At 61.5% G+C, this 16,791-nt stretch overlaps 1 protein-coding gene across 2 annotated transcripts; it reads right to left on the bottom strand.

The window, feature by feature from the left end:
• Positions 1-2,189: 2,189 nt before the first annotated feature.
• MXD4 (MAX dimerization protein 4) lies at positions 2,190-16,144 on the bottom strand. 2 transcript variants are annotated; one of them, XM_059379547.1, is made up of 6 exons: positions 16,001-16,144; positions 15,807-15,906; positions 12,300-12,329; positions 6,811-6,925; positions 5,730-5,892; positions 2,190-5,419 (listed from the first exon to the last, which is right to left on the bottom strand). In XM_059379547.1, exons 1-6 carry the CDS (start codon positions 16,062-16,064, stop codon positions 5,262-5,264), a joined length of 630 nt encoding a protein of 209 aa, XP_059235530.1. In that variant the 5' UTR covers positions 16,065-16,144; the 3' UTR covers positions 2,190-5,261. The 2 variants fall into 2 exon arrangements, with proteins under 2 accessions (XP_059235530.1, XP_059235537.1); XM_059379554.1 differs by lacking the exon at positions 12,300-12,329.
• Between the last annotated feature and the right edge of the window lie 647 nt (positions 16,145-16,791).

Here is a 16,791-nt window from a genome sequence, read left to right on the forward strand (position 1 = left end):
TTCTTTCTCCTGCTGATACTAAAAAGTATTCTAGGTTCTGGACAATATGTTTTTAGATAGTCTAATACTAGATAGAAGTCTGATGATAAAGATCACTTATTTTTAGATGCAGGTTTGGGTATGGGCAGGGCTCCATTCTCAAACAACTAGAGGAGTCGGAGGCTTTTCCAGGCAGAGGAGTGACATTCTCAGTAACAAAAGTGACAAAAAGGTGGCCAGAGATGGATTCCGAGAGGCTCCGGGGCCTGGGGGAGAGCAGGAGCAAGCTGGCTCCTGGAGGGGCTGAGAGCCGCCTTGAGGGCAGAACCCGGAGCCAGGAGGGCCAGAGACTCTCAGCATCTAGCTGAGCAAGAAAGTGACACTTTCACTCTCCCTATTAATCCTGCCTAGTCAGAAGAAAGCAGAGGGCATCAAGGAAGAGGGTGTGAAGAAAGTGATTCTGTCTTCCATCACACTGATATTCATGTAACAAAAGTAAAAACTCAGGAACAGGTTGGGGGTAGGGGCTCACCAAGATAGTTCAACTAGGGATGGGAAGAGTTTGGGGGTAAAGGGGTTCTGAGGAAGGGGGCAGTGAGGGGCCTGATGGGCTCAGGGGCTCATGAAGACCCTCCAGACAGACTTAGGAGGCAGAAGGCAACAAGGAGGCAGCTGAGAGCCACTGGGAGCTAAACGGGCAAGTGGCATAATCCCATTTACATTCTGGAAAGATCTTCATGCAGTTAGCCTGCACTGGGGGCCTGGGGTAGCTAGGGACTGGGAACAGAGGAAAGGAAATGGCATGAAAAGAACCTTGCCACCCAATTTTGGGGGCCCTAATCCTAGCAGAAGTGTGATGGGAAGACACATAGCAGCAGGTCAGAGAGGGGACTGGGAGCTGGGAGGCTGGTGAGTGTGTGGGGATGGAAGGGAGCAAGGGTCAGAGTGGGAAGCAAGCATTAAAGGTGCAGGAGCAGATGGGGAGAAAGCAGTCCCCTGGGATTCATTCTGAAGGCTTTGGGGGTGGGGAAAACAAGACCACCTGAGGTCCTTCTGCCTGCCAACAAGAGCTTGGGCAGGAAAGCTGACATGGAGGCAGGCATTTCCCTTGAGGGGAGCTGCCTATAATCCAGGCAGAATATGGAGATGGATTCTGGTGGCCAGAAGGCTTACCCTGAGGACTAGGGTCCATTCCTAGGCACCCCCAGACTCAGGGAATGACTTGGGGAAGGTGCGTACCTGCTCTGAACCGCAGTTTTCTGTCGTGAGGACAGCGGGCTCTGATTTCACAGAGTGCTTAGCACAGCTGCTGGAGCCCTTCTGAGCTCCATAAGAGGTGGCAGATTTAAAGTTCTAGCAATATTTGGAATTTAAAAGTCACTCATTTATATTCGCACCCCAAGCCCAGCTGTGTTCTCAGTAGGAATTCCCTTGTCTTCCAGAGGTGCTCCCAGGGGACTCATCCAAATTCAAGAGGTGAGTACTGCTTCCTGCTGGGGGAGGGTGGAGGTCGGTGCAGGTCCTCTCCCAGACACCCCAGAACCTGCTGGAGGAGATCACTGAGCCATTTCCAGTGTGCAGTCGCGCAACAGGGGTGGGGGGAGGAAGTCTTGTTCTGGCTACCCATCTCCCCACTACCCGAGCATTTTGTCCCCTAGTTGCCTTGTGCTGGGACCACACCATTTCATATTCCCACCCTGCACAGCAGTGGGCAGAGACCATGCCTGGGATATTCTGGGGACACCAAGGACAGGTCCAAGGAAGGTTACTCAGGGTGTACCCCTGCCAGCCAACAGCAGCCGTGTGGAAAGCACATGTGGCTAAGAACACCTGCTGTCTACTCTAAGGCTGACCACCCCATGGGCCAGCTGTCCTCACAAGACAGTGCCCCCACCCCAGGGCCAGGAGCAAAGTCAGAAGGCCAGAGGCAAGGGCACCTGGTTGGCAGATGGTGGAGGCGGGGTGGGGTTCCACTTTCATTCAACTAAAGTTGAATGACTCCAGTGACTGGAGGCAGCAGCGAAGGTGATGTCTCCGTGGTGGCTGGCTGGCAGTGGGGAAGGACGGCGGTCTGTTGGGCCTCCCGAAAAGCAGAAGCTGGGGACAGGGCAGTGAAGACTGCCAAGATCACCAGTGGGCTCAGGCTCCCCATGGAGGCTGAGGGGAGGGGAGCCAAATATGGTGATGGAAAGAACTGGAAGCCACAGGGATGAGGTATAAAAATCTGTATTTATATTACAAAGACAGAATGGTACAGCACAGTCCCTCCCGGTAAACAGGCAGGTGGGTGACCCAATTCTCTCCGGCGAGGATCTCGTGATGCACGGACCTGGCCAGCACCAGGCCCCCTGGGCAGCCCCAGACTCTGGCACAGAACCTGCCCTATATGTGGCCCGGGGTCAGAGTTCTGTATACATGGCCATGGGGAGGGAGCCCCAGGTTAGCTGGCCCAGAGAGAGGCAAGGGTTGGGAGAATGGGGGAAGCCTGCCTCACTCAGCAGATGGGGATTGTCTGGGGCAGGCAGGAGGGCGGGGGCCCTCAGGGCTCTAGCTGGGCACATGGGTCCATCAGCCCTGGAGAGCAGACTGGGATGCTGGGCCTCCAAGACCCCAACTACAGAGGCAGGCCCAGAGCTCCAAGGAGAAGCAGCTGTCTTGAAGTCTCCCCAGCCAGCTGGGTCTGCACTGGGGCAGTGGTGGCCTGGTGTAGGGCCAACTCCCAGTGAGAGTGGGGACCCAAACCTTAGCCACCGAGGGCCACAATGGCCCACACAGGTGTTGGAGGGCATATGGATAGAGGTCACAGACTCCCCCGCAGCCCTGTTTGGGTCCCATCTGCTTCCTACAGACTCCATGATGCTCGGTTATCCAACGTGGCCTCAGCTGGGCCCCCTCTGGGTCTCTGGCCACCAGCACCAGCTAACCTATGCAAAAACCAGGGAGCTGGAGGGAGCGGGGCGAAAGCATGTGTGAGCAACCCCTAGTGCTGGACCCTCGCTAGGGGCGGGGCCTCCAGACCACAGTGCCCCTAGGTAGCCAGTGAGGTCAACTCCCTGGCCCACATGGGAACCATGGCCTGAAAAGCCACGGGCTGAACTGCCAGGAAGGTCAGCTGAGGGCCCCAGCTGGTCACTCAGGGAGGACTGTGCTGGCTGGGGTGGGAGCAGAGCTGCCAGCTATTGGGAGAGCTAGTGCTTTAAGATCTGAGAGCGCAGACTATCTCAGGGCCCTAGACTTGTGTCTCCTGAAACAGGATCTTCTACTCGGGCCCTCCTACCCTGCTCAGAGCCAGCTGGGTGCTCACAAGAAGCACTGTGTGGCACACTTGGCAGATGGGAGAAGCTGGTCTGGGCTCCGGACCCCCAGGGAAGCTGGAAGGAGATGCTGACAGAATCGTTTTCCTTGCAACCACCAGCAAGATATTAGGACAATCTCCCCAGTTCGTGTTCTGCCTCCCACGGGCCTGCTCTCCACGTCATCCCGAGCCCCTGCGGGGTAGGTTCTGTGCCAGAGCTGCTTCCAAGGACCCCTTTCTACCTCAGGAGGCCACCCGCCCCAGGGGTGTCCATCGGCGTGACCAAAAACAAACACAAACTTTCTCCACAATCCAGAAATTGGGTACAACGCACCAGAGAGGGAAGCAGACACAGCTGCGGGCCAGCCCCACAGCACGCCACCCAAATACTGCTGTATGGACGAGGACTTCGGGAACAAAAGGCCAGGAGAAGCTGCCTAATGCCCAAGCCCAGCTACCCAGGGGGAAGGGCTATCTCCATCAGCTGCCAATATCTGAAATCTGGAGCCCTCAGCCCAAGCAGGGGGAGCAGGGAAGGGTCAAACTGGGGACAGGGGACACCATGAGGCCAGGCTGCCCGGCAGGCCCCGAGCAACGGGGGCCAGGTGACAGAGAGCCATCCCCACGACCCCTGACTGGCCCAGCAGTCTTTCACCCACAGAAGGCTGTGGCTGCCAGGAGGGGCTGCCGCCTGGGGAGGAAGCTAGAAGGGCACCTGCGGGGTGGGCCAGGGGCACCCCTTGGGCCACAAGGGAGATGCTGGTGGTGGTGGGTGGGGTGGGGCCAGACACGGGACACAAGGCACACTTGGACAACGGTGACAGACAAGACGAGTCCCTGAGACGCTGGGTCGCTCCCACCCCTCAGCAAACAAGGACACAACAATGGCTAGGAAAATAGAGTACAAAAATCTCATTCAGGAAACTGAGGCAGCACACGCTGATGTCACTTGGCGGGGAGTCCTTAGAGCTTTTTTCTCTTTTTAAAAACATTTCTCGTTTTGGGGAAAAAGCCTCTCTCCTGGGAGCCCCATTCAGGGCTGCTGGGCAGTGCAGCAAAAAATTTTTTTTAAAGGTAGATGAGAAAGCCTCCTGAGGACTCTGTAGCTTCAGGCAGCTGCCCCAGTGCACCCCAGCCCCTGGGAAGGGAGACCCCGCCCTGTGCAGACCGGGCAGGGGAGCCAGGCTGGGGGGAAGAGCCACACACAGGCCTGGAGCCAGCATGTGTCCAGATGAGCCTTGAAGGCCAACCTCCCCAAGACGCGTGCCCTCTGGGTCCAGACCCCGTGTGTCTGCATGTGCGCGTGTGGGCATGTGTGCGTGTGTGCCTAGGCATGTGCGTGTGTACATCTGAGGGACCTACCAGAGCAGAAGCTGCCCAGCTTGGGGCGGGGTGGCCTGGCCTGCCCCCAGGAATCCAGCCCTAGCTCCTGACACCTATAGGGTGCAAAGGCCCCTCTCCACCCACTTGCCCCAGGGTGCTCACCCGAGTCCCGCCCTTCATGGGTCCCTCTGTCCAGGCCTCAGGAGCCTATGTGGACTGACAGACAGATGGACAGATGGACGGAGAGCCACGCCTTCCTTCCTTCCTTCCTCGGTCCACTCCTTTCTCCTGGGATCCAGGGTTGGGGTCTGAGCTCCCCGCAGTGGTCATTAAGCCCCTCACACGGTGCCCGCCGAGATTTGCAGCAATGATATTTAATACTTCTGGAATGATTAGGAATCTGAGAACAGACCGTGGACAGCTACGCTGGGCTCCGGGACGTGGGAGCTGGGCCCCATCTCCCTGCAGGGGTCCCTGCCCAGCTGGGAGGGATGGGCGGCGCGGTGGGCCCTGACCGGCAGGTGGGCAGAGGCAGGCAGCCCAGGTGGCAGCTGGAGCTTCCAGAATGGCACGGCAGCAGGCCCGTGGAGAGGCTTTCGAGGACTGGAGGGCTGGCGCACTTGGCCGGGTCGGCAGGCGGGCCGAGGAGCCGAGGGCACCGGGCCTACGAAAGGCCAGGGCGGCCAGGCCGCCGGCATGGGGGCCTGTAGCCACCATCGCCGCAGCTGCCACTCTGCAGGCTGTAGTGGTCGTCCGCATCACTGCTGCTGCCAACACTGTCCAGCTCTCCGGGGCCAAACTCCATGCCCTCTACGTCCACTTCTGGGGAGAACAGAAGGGGCAGGATCAGCAATGGAGGCGCCAGCCGGGGCTCCCTTCAAAGCCAGGGCTGACCTCGGTGGAGGCAGCAGAGGCTCCGCGGATGGGAGTGTGAGGGCTCTGGGTCCACGGCTTAGGGAGGAACAGGGAGCTCGCAGTTCAGGCCCGCTGCCCTCCATGCCTCAACCTCCTTGTCCGTCCACACTCTGAGTGCTCGTTGCATCTGCTGTCATCCCCAGCCTCCCCAGGGCTGCCTCCTCGGCCAAGCCCACCCCTTCCCATCTCCCCGCCTGGGGCGCTCCAAGATGCCCACCTTGCTCAGAGTCGTCCGTGGAGACGGCGGAGCCCGTGCTGTCTGTGCGCACGCGTTCCAGACTCTGCATGGACAGCTGCTCCAGCCGCCGCTTCAGGAAGCGGTGTTCCCGCTGCAGCTGCTCCTTGATGCTCAGCGCCCGGCGGTCCTGCTCCTCCAGTTTCTGGGGGTGGGGATGCTATGAGCAGTGGGGGTGGGAGAACCACCCACCGGACCAGGACCAGGAACTAGGGCCGAGAGACCTGGGCAGAGCAGATTCTCACACCACCCCAGCCCCGCGGGCTGCCCCCTGACTTGCCAGGGGTTACGGAAAGCACTACTTCCCAGGCCCAGGCTCTGCATCTGCCGACCAGCTCCAGAAAACCCATGGCCATGACCCAACTTGGCCAAGCCAAGTCATGTGGGGGCCCTGGGCTGGCGTGGCCTCCTGGAGGACAGCCTGCCCTCGGTGGTCTTGCCCCCTTTGCCCCCCATACTGTGGCTATCCTCCCCCCCCCCACCGCCGCCTGTCCCTGAGGGCAGCACTCTGTTCTGACAAGCTGGCTGCTCCATGCCTCTCTCCAAGCTCCCACCACCCTGCCCCAGGGCGCCCCTGCCTGTGCTGGCTTGGAGGCTCTGAGGGGTCCTTTGAGGGACCTTCGACTCCTAAACCAGCAGGTGGTCTCGAGGCCCACCCACCCCCAAAAACAGCTCACTCCATCTACCCCCTCTGTCAGCCCAAGGAGACCAACCCCACCCTCTACCCAGAACCTCCCAACACCCCTGGGCTGCCCGCTTCCACTCCTGGCCTTCCTGCCCCCACCTCTCTTCCATAGCCCAGGGTCCCAGGAGCCATTTGCACCCACCTTCACCTCTCCCAGCCCGGCATGGATACATCCTCCACCCCTCCAACACTTCTCGATAAAACCCAGCAGGTACCTGTGCCCCCCTCCACCCTCAGCATCCCCAAGCCCCCACTACCCCAGAGGTTCCCAGTGGATACCTGCTAGGTAGCTCCCTGTCAGGCCCCTGGTCCCTCCCTGGGGTGTACAGGACAGACTGGGGTCGGCTGAGGTTGTGGTAGGGGTGCCACCCTACTCACCTTGATGTGCATCTTGGCCCGCTTTAGGAGGCTCAGCGTGGTATGGCGGGTGCTGTCGGGGCCCAGGGGCACCAGTTGCTTGAGCTGCTCCAGATAGAGCCTTAGTTTGGCTCGTCTGAAAGAGAACACACAAAACCGTCAAGGCCAGGGAGGCAGAGCCAGGGGGACTACAGTGGTGGCAACATAAGGCCTGAGAGGTCTGGGGGCATGAGAGGTGGCCAGCCAGACTCCTGGATGGACCTGCTGAGGGTCCCTCTGCAGGGCTCCCCTCCCAGCCTGGCTGACAGCATCCCCCAAAGAGCTAGCTACCCACCTTCTGGATTCCCCGAGACAGAGCTGGGGCCCAGGTAGCCAGCCAGCCCAGCACAGCCCTTGGGGCATAGCCTCAGAACCCTGGCTCACCCTGCGGTCACCACCCACCACAGGAGACCCAGGAGGCCAGGGGACAACCTGCGGCGGTGAGATTAGTGCCTTCCTCGGGCTGCTCCCAGAGGCCCAGGGGACTCCAGGTAAGACTGGCATTCCACTTTCTCAAGTTGAGGGTGGTCTCTGGTCATGTCACCACGGAAATACAAGTCTACTGGGGTCAGGGAGGGCCAAGGAACAGCCCCCTCCCACCCTGAGTTTGGTGCCCCTGAGAGGAGGCTGCTTCCTTCCAAATTTTGTCCCTGTGACCATGCAGACAAACGCAGATCTTCACCCAACCACCCTCATAAGACCCAGTGACACTGTTCACACAGGGGCCTTGGGTGAGGGGCTCTGGCCCAGGTCCCGCCCATCAGAATCACCACTTTTCCTGGCTGGCAGAGACCCTGGGGGTAGCCACAGCTCACCCTGAAACACATTCTGCCCACGAGGACGGCCGGGGGGCCTCTGCCATGTGCACATGCCAGACCCTCCCTGCCTCTGCAGGAGGCCCAACTGCAGCTCTGAGAAGCTCCTGGAGGGCAGGGGGGCATCTGTATGAGGCCTTGACAGCCTGCTGGTCCACTCACCCCTTCCCTCACCAACTTCCGGCTATCATCCGTCCCCAACCTGCCAGAGCCCTGCCCATCCACAGCCCCCTGCTGCAGCAGAGCCTGGGAGGACAGCAAACTGAGGGGGCACCCGAGGCCTGGGAGAAGGGGCAGCCAGGTGCGGGCAGGAGCCTGTTGGCAGAGCCGCGAAAGCAGCCCTTCTCTGCAGAAGGAAGGCCCTATGCCTGTCAGCCAGGCCCCTGTGGCACCCTCCCACGGGACAGAGCAACCCCCCCCAACTCCCAGCCCCCCCAGCCCACAGCACCCTGGGACCTAGAAGTTGTCCACAAGAACCTCCAGGACATGGCACAGAGATTGTGCTCTGCCTCAAGGCTGAAGGACTTTCAGAGATGAGCTCCCACCTCCACTGGAAGACAGGGCTGGGGAGGGGCACACCAGCAGGGCCACCCGGACTTTGGGAACCTCTGCTCCCGTACCTCCAAAGGGCTCCAGGACCCTGCCCGCTGCCCCCACTGAAAACAGGGCTAGGAACACTGGGGCAGGCTGCCAACCCTGCTCTGTGCACAAGGAAGGGCTCACCAGCCGGGGAGCCACCCTCCCACCGTGGGCCCTGCTGTCCTGCCCCGTTCATGGCTGGGGGGGTGGCTTGCCCATTTGCACTCCAGCAAATGGCAATTCTAACAATCTACTGCTTAGGTAAGCAGTATGTGATCTTTGTGTAGAATCAAAAACTGCAAATCAAGACAAAGAAAAATAAATGGAAAGTACCCCGAGTCCCACCATCACTTTGGTGTACTCCACATTTTCACATCACAAGTGCTCAGCGTACGGAACCACCTACGTGACAAGGGACCCAATACTGTTTAAGAAACTCAAACAGCAGACGCACACGAGAGACGCAACAGGACACAATGAAGAACAGGAGGCATGCGTCTCCGGGTGACACGGTTGGCAACGTTTATTTCTTTAGCTTTATGGTTTTTTGTTTTTGTATTTTCAGGCTTTCTATGCTAAAATAAAATACCACATATTACTTTTACAATCAGAAAGAGAATTTGTACAAGAAAGAAAAAACACAGCTAAAAGACAAATAACAGCAGAAAAATATCTGTAATACACATAAAAGACAAACGGTTAGTATTTGTGACATTTTGAGCTCATACACATCGAAAATAAAAAGAGGAGTACCTTACTGTGGAAATGGGCGAAGGACACACACAGGCGAGCTGCAGAACACAGAGCACTAAGCTAACATGAAACCCAGTCGGCCGCGTAGCCCATGAGGAAACCCAAGCCCCGCAGGGGAGGCCGTCATCCAGGCCTGCCTGCCAAGACTGGCTGGCTCTGGGGCTAGACACGTCGTGGGGTCACTGGGGGAGGGGAGCAAACAGGGACTACGCACCCAATGGCCATGGCAGCAACTTGAAACCTTGGTCAACACTCGCACCAGACCCCAGGGTGACAAGGTGTGCTGCAGGGCTGAGGGGCACGAAGCAGAGGCCACAGCTAAGAGCACGGGCAGCACAGCCACGTGTCGGTGTCGGCACAGGGACGGCAGCGGTGGCGAAGGCACTGACACAGGACAGCGCTCGCGTGGTGGCAGGTGAAAGGTCAAGTTATGAAACAGTGGATAACAAGGTCCCCTTCTTATCCACGTTAGTATCCATTGGGGGGGGGGGGGTGCAGGTGGCCTCCCAGCCACCTAGGGTGGCTCTCTCTGGGAGAGGAGGGGCACCAGGGTCCCCCGAGCATCCATCATAGACATGGACAGACTGTTTTAGAAATCCTAAAGCAGAGGCTCCTCAAGGGACAAAGACAGTCTGCGGGATCATCCCCGTGCGATGCTGAGCACTAGACAATGCAGCTGCCCGAGTCCCCAGGGCACGTGGCCAGGACTACAGTCTCGGTGGGGCCAGGACCCAGTTCTGCCAAGCACAGGCTGTTGGGGCCCAGGCAGGTCCCCACCCTTGTTGGCCCGGGTGGTCTGCCCCTGTGGGGAGCGCGGGGGGGGGGGCGATGCTGAGGCCCCGCCGCCCAGGGCTACTCTGGCTCCAGCCAAGCCCTCCTCCAAGGCTGCCACAGTGCCCCCGGCCCACCGCCAGCGCCCTGTGGCTGTCCTGGCATTCCTGGGAGCTTTGAAAATTCACCACTTCCTGAAGGAAGCCTGTAGGATTCAGGAGGCAGGACCTGCCTCTGGGAATCACTGCATTAGTGTTAACAGCAGCTCAGTCTCTGGCTGCCGGCCACAGCCCAGCTCTGGACACAGGTCCTTCCTAGCTTCTCACCACGAGCCCCCACCCCCATCCCCGCTCCCGAGAGGAAGACCGAGAGCTCCTGAGCCATGTCCCCCAGTGTCTGCACGGCCACGCACTGAGCTGCTTGAAGAAAAGAGAGACGCAGTGAACTGTGGCTCCCTTGAGGGGTGCAACAGGCGCTGGGGTTGGGGGCAGGGAGGCAAGCACAGGCCCGGTTGCTCCTCCTGCTCACCTGCACCTTCTGCTTGTCAGGGGATTTATAAAGATCGTGAGCCCCTGTGCTAGGTGGTGGGAGCTCCATACCTCCACCCACAAAGGCTGAAGCCTGGAGCTGGGGCCAGGAGCCTCACCCTGCCTGGGAGCACCTGACCTCCGTGGCTGCCTGGGGTCAGCAGCGGAGTGTCAGCCTTAGCAGACCCACAGGAACTGCTTCCTACAAGGCTTGGGAGGAGGATCAGGGCCAGGCTGCATGGGCCTGAGGGTGACCAGGCTGGCTCAAACAGGCAAGGGGAAACCCCACAGGCCCAATGGAGGCACACCTCCAGGGAAGGCAATGTCCAGGGCCTGTGCACCCCTCTCCCCGGAGCTGGCTGGGTGATCCAGCCAGTGCTTCTTTCCTTCCTGTGGCCAGCGGCCAGCAGCATCCTGCCATCAGCGCTGGGCAGCCACAGGCACAGCCATGACCCCAGTCCCCACCAGGGGCTCCTCATGGCTATCCACAGCTGCCTATTGGCTAGCCAGGAACAGGACCCTGCACTGGGATGGGGAAGTGGACAGAGATCTCAAGTCACCCATCTATCCAGCTTCTGTGTCTCAAAAAGACCCCAAGGCCCAGCCTGTCAGGGCGAGCTTTGGTAGAAGGTGACTGAGGCCAAGGCCAGGGTCAAGGGCAGCCATGCCCGTGGCTCCCACCCTCCCTCGGCCTCGTCCCCTCTGTCTGCATGAGGGGCTGTCTTCCCAGGCACCACCCTAGGAAGTCTTCTCCAAAACACCCCCCGCCATGTGTCTGTCCAGGCTCCCCGGTCTCAGCAGAGACTGGCCACCTCCTCCAGCCAAGGAGCAAGCCTGGGGCCTGCCTGGCTCTCAGGGCCCCTGCACCTGCCCCACCTCCATGGCCTCCCGGGAGCCCCTCAAACACAGGACCAGTCCAGGAAGTACGGTTCCTCCAGAGAACACTGCGTCCTGTCCCTGCCCAGCGCCCGCCCAGCTGAGGGCTGAATCCCAGGGGAGCGGAAGCTGGTGCTGCTGTAGGCGTAGAGCAGGGGCGGGCGGAGGACACACAGAACTGGCCAAGCTCCAAGCCTTCCCAGAGCAGGCTGCGAGTTCAGCTGTATGCAGAAGCCCCCCTCCCACGCTGACCCAAGAAGGGGGGAAAGAGCTGGCCCATTTCACAGATGGGAACAAAGCTCAGGAAAAAGCTATCATGTGCCGTCCCTTGGTCCTGGCACCACAGCTCTTGCCTTCAGGGCCTCCGTATCCACCCCCAGCTCCCACCGCCCCACTGAAATCCAGGAGGGTCCCTGTCTGCAGGGCTGAGCCTGTCTGTGCCTTGTCCCTACTTCAGGGGAGGCCCAGGGTGAAGGAGCCCCTGAGGGTACAGCCAGGCCTACAGCACCCAAGCTGGGGTCAGCCAGGGAGGGGCCCTGGGACCTAGCTCTAGCAACAGTGCTGCCCTGCCCTGCTTCTCTCCCCAAGCCCTCCCACTCCCTAGAGGACCGAGCATAGACCCAGACTCACAGCCAGTAGGTGGGCATGAAGGGGGCTCCCCTGGATCCCACCCTGAACCAAAGCGTCCCCTCAGGCCCATGTGGCCAGAGACTGGGTACCCTTCCCAGTGGCCCCGCACAAGACCAGCAGGAGCTCATTGGAAGACAGGCCCCAGGGTGCAGGGGACCCCAGACTAAGAGAGCCAAACCCTCCTGGCTGGAAGCCGGCATCCTAAGGGCTCACATGCTGCTCCCGAAGGGGCTTAGATATGGCTCTCCTCCTCCAGAGAGCATGGCCTGACCATCACCCAGCACAGGGGGTCCTGCTCCAAGACCGTGCCCCCCACTCATAACTTCCAAAGGCAGCGCCTGGGGCCCCATCTCCGGACCCCTGGCATAGGACCCCAGCCTGGCAGCACCATAGGCCACACCCAGGACACATTAGGAGGCATGGGGCTCTGGCCACAGCATCCCCACAGCAGAAGGGGGGGGTGGGATGCATCAGGCGACTCATAGGGGGGACCAGGAGTGGGGGACAGGGGATCACTTACCTGTGCTTTTCTAGTTCATTGTGTGAAGACCTGTTTAGAGAGACAGAAAGACAGAGCTCACTCTGCTGCCTGGTCAACAGGACAGGAATGACAGCATAACTTGGGGGCCTGGGGACCTGCCAACAGTGGCAGAAAGGGTCTGGGCCCCAGGATGCCTCAGGCTGGGCAGGGCCAGTGCAGGAGAATGGCTGCCTAGTGAAGACAGGGGTGGGAGAACTGGCACTAAGTGACAAGGAGAGGAGACAGAATTGCAGCTGTATCCAGAGGTGCCTAGGGCTACCTGGCTTATTTCGGGAGGCCTGTGGGGGCTTTGGCCAGCAGGAGGGCCCAAGACCCCTTCCAGAAGGTACTAGGAGTACTAGGACTAACCCACCCTGTGCCCCCCAGACTTCCCAGGCCCTGAGCCACCAGCCTTCTCTGTTCCCCTCTCCTAGAGGCCAGCAGTATCTTTGGAACTACAGGAGTTAGCACAGAGAGTCAAGGGAAGGTGAGCACAGACACGGGGTAGTCTGGCCTGGACCCAGCCGGAGCACCATTCTCACCCTGCTGGTCTCTCCCACCTGCATCGTCATAGTTCATTGTAGCACTGGGGACACCCAGGGACAGAGGAGACCAAGCCCCAAAAGGATCAGCACATAAGGATGCCTCCACCACGTGGATGCTCCCCAGGCCAGTGGGCAGGAGGGAGAAAGAGGCTGGCCCTCACTTCCTTCTGGGGCCATGGTCTGGGTACAGGGACCCTATCTGCTGCTCAAGCTCTGCCCAGCTGGCCCATCCAGACAGGAGTACAGAGTCCTGAGTGCCCTGGCTAGCAGGGCCACAGCACATGCCTTGCAGGACCGTAATACAGCAGGGCCAATCTCCCAGCTCCCATCATCCTTCAGTCCAGGTGGGGACTCCATGGACAACCAGGGCTCCTAGGCCTGCCTGGCTGCCTCGCATGTGAGCAGAGGGCACTCAGGCAATCCTATGTCCACCTCAGGGGACACCCAGATTGAGTGCTGTGTTCCCTACCCCTCACTCTTTTTGGGAGCTTCTACTGACCTCTGCCTGCCTGCCCTTACTCTCCTGCTCCAAGAACTGTGGACAGTGTGTCGCCCATCCCCATCCCACAAGCCGGAGTGCCTGCCCATCCTTCCTACCTCTGCAGCCTGCCATGATCCATGGCCCCACCAAAGCCAAGTAGGGCCCAAGGCCTCCCCTCTGCTCAGCAGGGCAGTCAGCCCCGGGGCCTCCCTGTGCAGTGTTAGGAAAGCCTGGAGGGCCCGCTGGTCACATGAGCCAGGCAGGGAGCTTCAACCTCTGCCGGGACTGGCCATGACCAGGAGGGAGCAAAGCCATCAGCTCCACAAGGTCTGAACCACAGTCCCTCCATGTGGGTCTGGAGGTCTGCTCACATGTGGATGTAAGGGTCAGTGAGTGTCCTTCGATACAGAGAGCTGCATCTGGCCACTCCCTTCTAGGCCGGGCTAGACCCCATCCTGGAGGGTGGGGGTGGGGTCACTCCTTGGCTAGCTAGAGGCCCAGAGCCCCTCTTGGGGCCCCTCCCTGGTCCAGACACCTGTGATAACCTATGGCAGGTTTGTAACATGGGTCCCAGGAACACCCTCCTTGGGCCTGGGGAGAGGGGGGACCCCAGGCTGGGGCTCTGCTAGGTACATTCCTGGCATCCCTTGGCTCACACCCTGCGCCAGCAGCCCCAAGCAGGTACTCTCCTGGCCATGTTCTCCAAGAACCTGCACCCCAGCAGGCTGGCTCCAGTTCCCTCTTGCTGAAACACTGTCCCCCACAGACCTTCCTGGGACTTGTGGGGCCTCCACACACACACATTGCCCTCCCGCCCTCCTCCTCACCCTGGTCCCAGCAGTGCCCATCCTTTTCCCTCATCATGGTGAGACGAAGACGCCTTTCACGGTGGCATTGCCCCACCAGCCAAGTCAGGGCCCCAGATTCTCTAGGCCCTGCTTGGTCCTTGTCCCCGGTCTGGGCCCAGAGGAACAGCAAAGAAGAGCACTGCAGCCCAGGAGACCACCTTGGCTCCCCCCAGCGCCCTGAAGGTCTCTGCCTGGCAGAATGGAGAAGGCCAGGACCCCACCTCAGGATGGGGGTCCCAGGGATGGGATGGTGGCTCCAGGCAAGGAATTCAATTTCTCTGTTCCTGTTTCCTCAGCCTTCACATGCAGATAAAAATAACGCATCTGTTCTGGGTTGGGCAAACAGTAGCAGATCCTGACCTACTCAGCACCCCGAAGCCCCCAGAGTCTTAGCTGGGATTCTGATGATCAACTCTGGGTACCTCCTGGGAGTCCAAGGTCATGCCCAGGAGTTCTCCATGGGCCCCAGGGTGTTTAGGGGCAGTGAGAGCCAACAGCGGGGCCTGGCTGGCTTATCCAGGAGGCCTGAGGCCGGGGTGCCCCCCTCACATATCTCTTCCCAAACTATACTCAGCAGGGGGCCAGGGTCTGGCATTGGGAGGCCCGTCCAGCCAGGGAGATGGAGACTCAACCAACTCCTTGCCAGGCCCAGGACGCCAGGACATCACAGGAGATGGGTCCTTGTGCCAGCCTTTCTGTTTCCCAAGAACGGGCAGGCCACAGGAATGAGCCGCACCCTCTGCCAAGGGGCCCTGAAGCCCCCTGCAAGCCCAGCTCCCCGCCTGGTGACATGGTCCAGAGCCAAAGCAGGCCCCCAGGCACTGTCAGGTGTGGGGTGGTCTTCATGGCAGCGGGGAGAGTGGAACCCCACGGAGCCCTAGCTCGGGGTCCTTCCCCCTCCGCAGGGATGTGCACCCTAGCTTTCTGCTTCTCCAGCCTGGGAACAAGGCCAAAAGAAGGGAGGTGGGGGAGGGCCGCTGCACAGCGGCCTGCACCTCTTCCGGCTCCCCTTCAAAAGGGCCTCTTGTCCCAAAGAGGGGGCCCCTGCACTTGTCGCCGCGGTTCCACCAATGTTAGCAGACTGGTCAGGAGAATGAACTCCGCGGTGGGGTAGGGGCCCCGGGCAGGGCCTCCGTGCGCCTTCATTGTCGGGGCCCCCCGGGGGTGGGCGTACTCGGCCCAGCACCAGGAGAGATGCGGCCCACCCTCCCGCGACCAGCAGAGGCCAGGGCGGGCCATCCCACGCTGCTGTGCTCCGAGCCTCAGTTTCCCCGGACTCGCGGGGCAGCGGCCCGTGCCCCCGACAACTTTTCTCGTGGCCGGAAAAGTCCGGAACAACTCGGGAGCGGGAGCGGCTGCGGGAGGAGACCCCGAGCCGCGGGAGCTGTACGCGTGGCACTGTTTACGCGAGAGGCTGAGGAGGCGCGGCCCGCGGGAAGATGGCGACGGCGCGGGCGGGGCCGGCCGGGCGGGGCTGCGGCCGCGGCCCGGGCGCACCTCCTCCTCCAGGCTGGCCGCCGGGGCGCGCGGCCAGCGGCGAGGCCGCGGAGCGGGGGTCGGGGCCGGCGAAGGGGGGCGCTCCGAGGGGCGCCTCGGGGACCGGGCCCGGGGGCGGCCGCGCGGGGGGCGGTACCTGTTGTTCGGGGCCTTGCGCACCAGGCCGGCCGCCTTTGTCTTCTTCCTAGCGAAGTCGCCGTCGAAGGGCAGCACCGAGGCGTAGCCATGCTCGGCCTCTGCGGACACACGGCGCGGTCAGCGGCCCCGCCCCGGTCCGGCCCCGCCGCCCGCCCGCCCGCGGCCCGGCGCACAAAGGGGCGCGGGCGCTACCTCGGTCCCTGCGCTCCAGGTACTCGGCCGCCTCCAGCAGGATCAGCAGGGAATTCAGCTCCATCGTCCGCCCGCCCGCGCACGCCCGCGCTCTCCGGGACGGCGGCGGCCGCTGCCCGGCCCTCTCCGGCCGGCTCCGCTCGCCGCCCGCCCCGCGCGCCCGGCGGCCCCACTTCCCCGACTCCGCCGACTCCCTGCGCGCTCGGCCGCCACCCTCCGCCTCGGGCCCTCAAATTGACACATAAGGGCGAGCGGCGGCCGGCGCAGCCAATGGGGACCGGCGCTCCTGCCCCGGGGGCGGGCGCTGGGCCGAGCCGGGGCCAATGGGAGCTGGCCGAACGCCTCAGGCCGGGCCGAGAATGTTGACAGATGCTAAGCTCGGTTCCGATAGGCCCGCCGCGGTAGTAACAATTTAGAAACCCAAGCTTAGCAACAGCACGTGGTGGCCCGGCCCCCGCGCTCGCTGACTGGCGGCTGGCGTGCATGTTAAGTAGGCGCCATGCGCCGATTGGCCCAGAGTGGTCTATGTAAAATAGGGACCGCGGACCAATGGGCGGCGGCGGGGCGCGCGGCCAATGAGGGCGCCGCGGCCGGACGCGTTGCCGAGAGGAAGCGAAGAGCCGTGGGACCTCACGCCGCGGTGCCCGCGCCCCAGGGTCGGTTAGGGTGCGGGGAGCGTCGGGTGCTCCTGGCACGTCCGTGGGGTCTGAACGTGTGCAAGAACCTGTTGCCCGGGGACAGCCGCCGCAGCTCTGGCTCCGCGGGAGCACGGGACCTCGTGGTCTCCTCGG

The sequence above is a fragment of the Mustela nigripes genome, chromosome 1, assembly GCF_022355385.1.
Source record: "Mustela nigripes isolate SB6536 chromosome 1, MUSNIG.SB6536, whole genome shotgun sequence".
Classification (NCBI taxonomy): Eukaryota; Metazoa; Chordata; class Mammalia; order Carnivora; family Mustelidae; genus Mustela; species Mustela nigripes.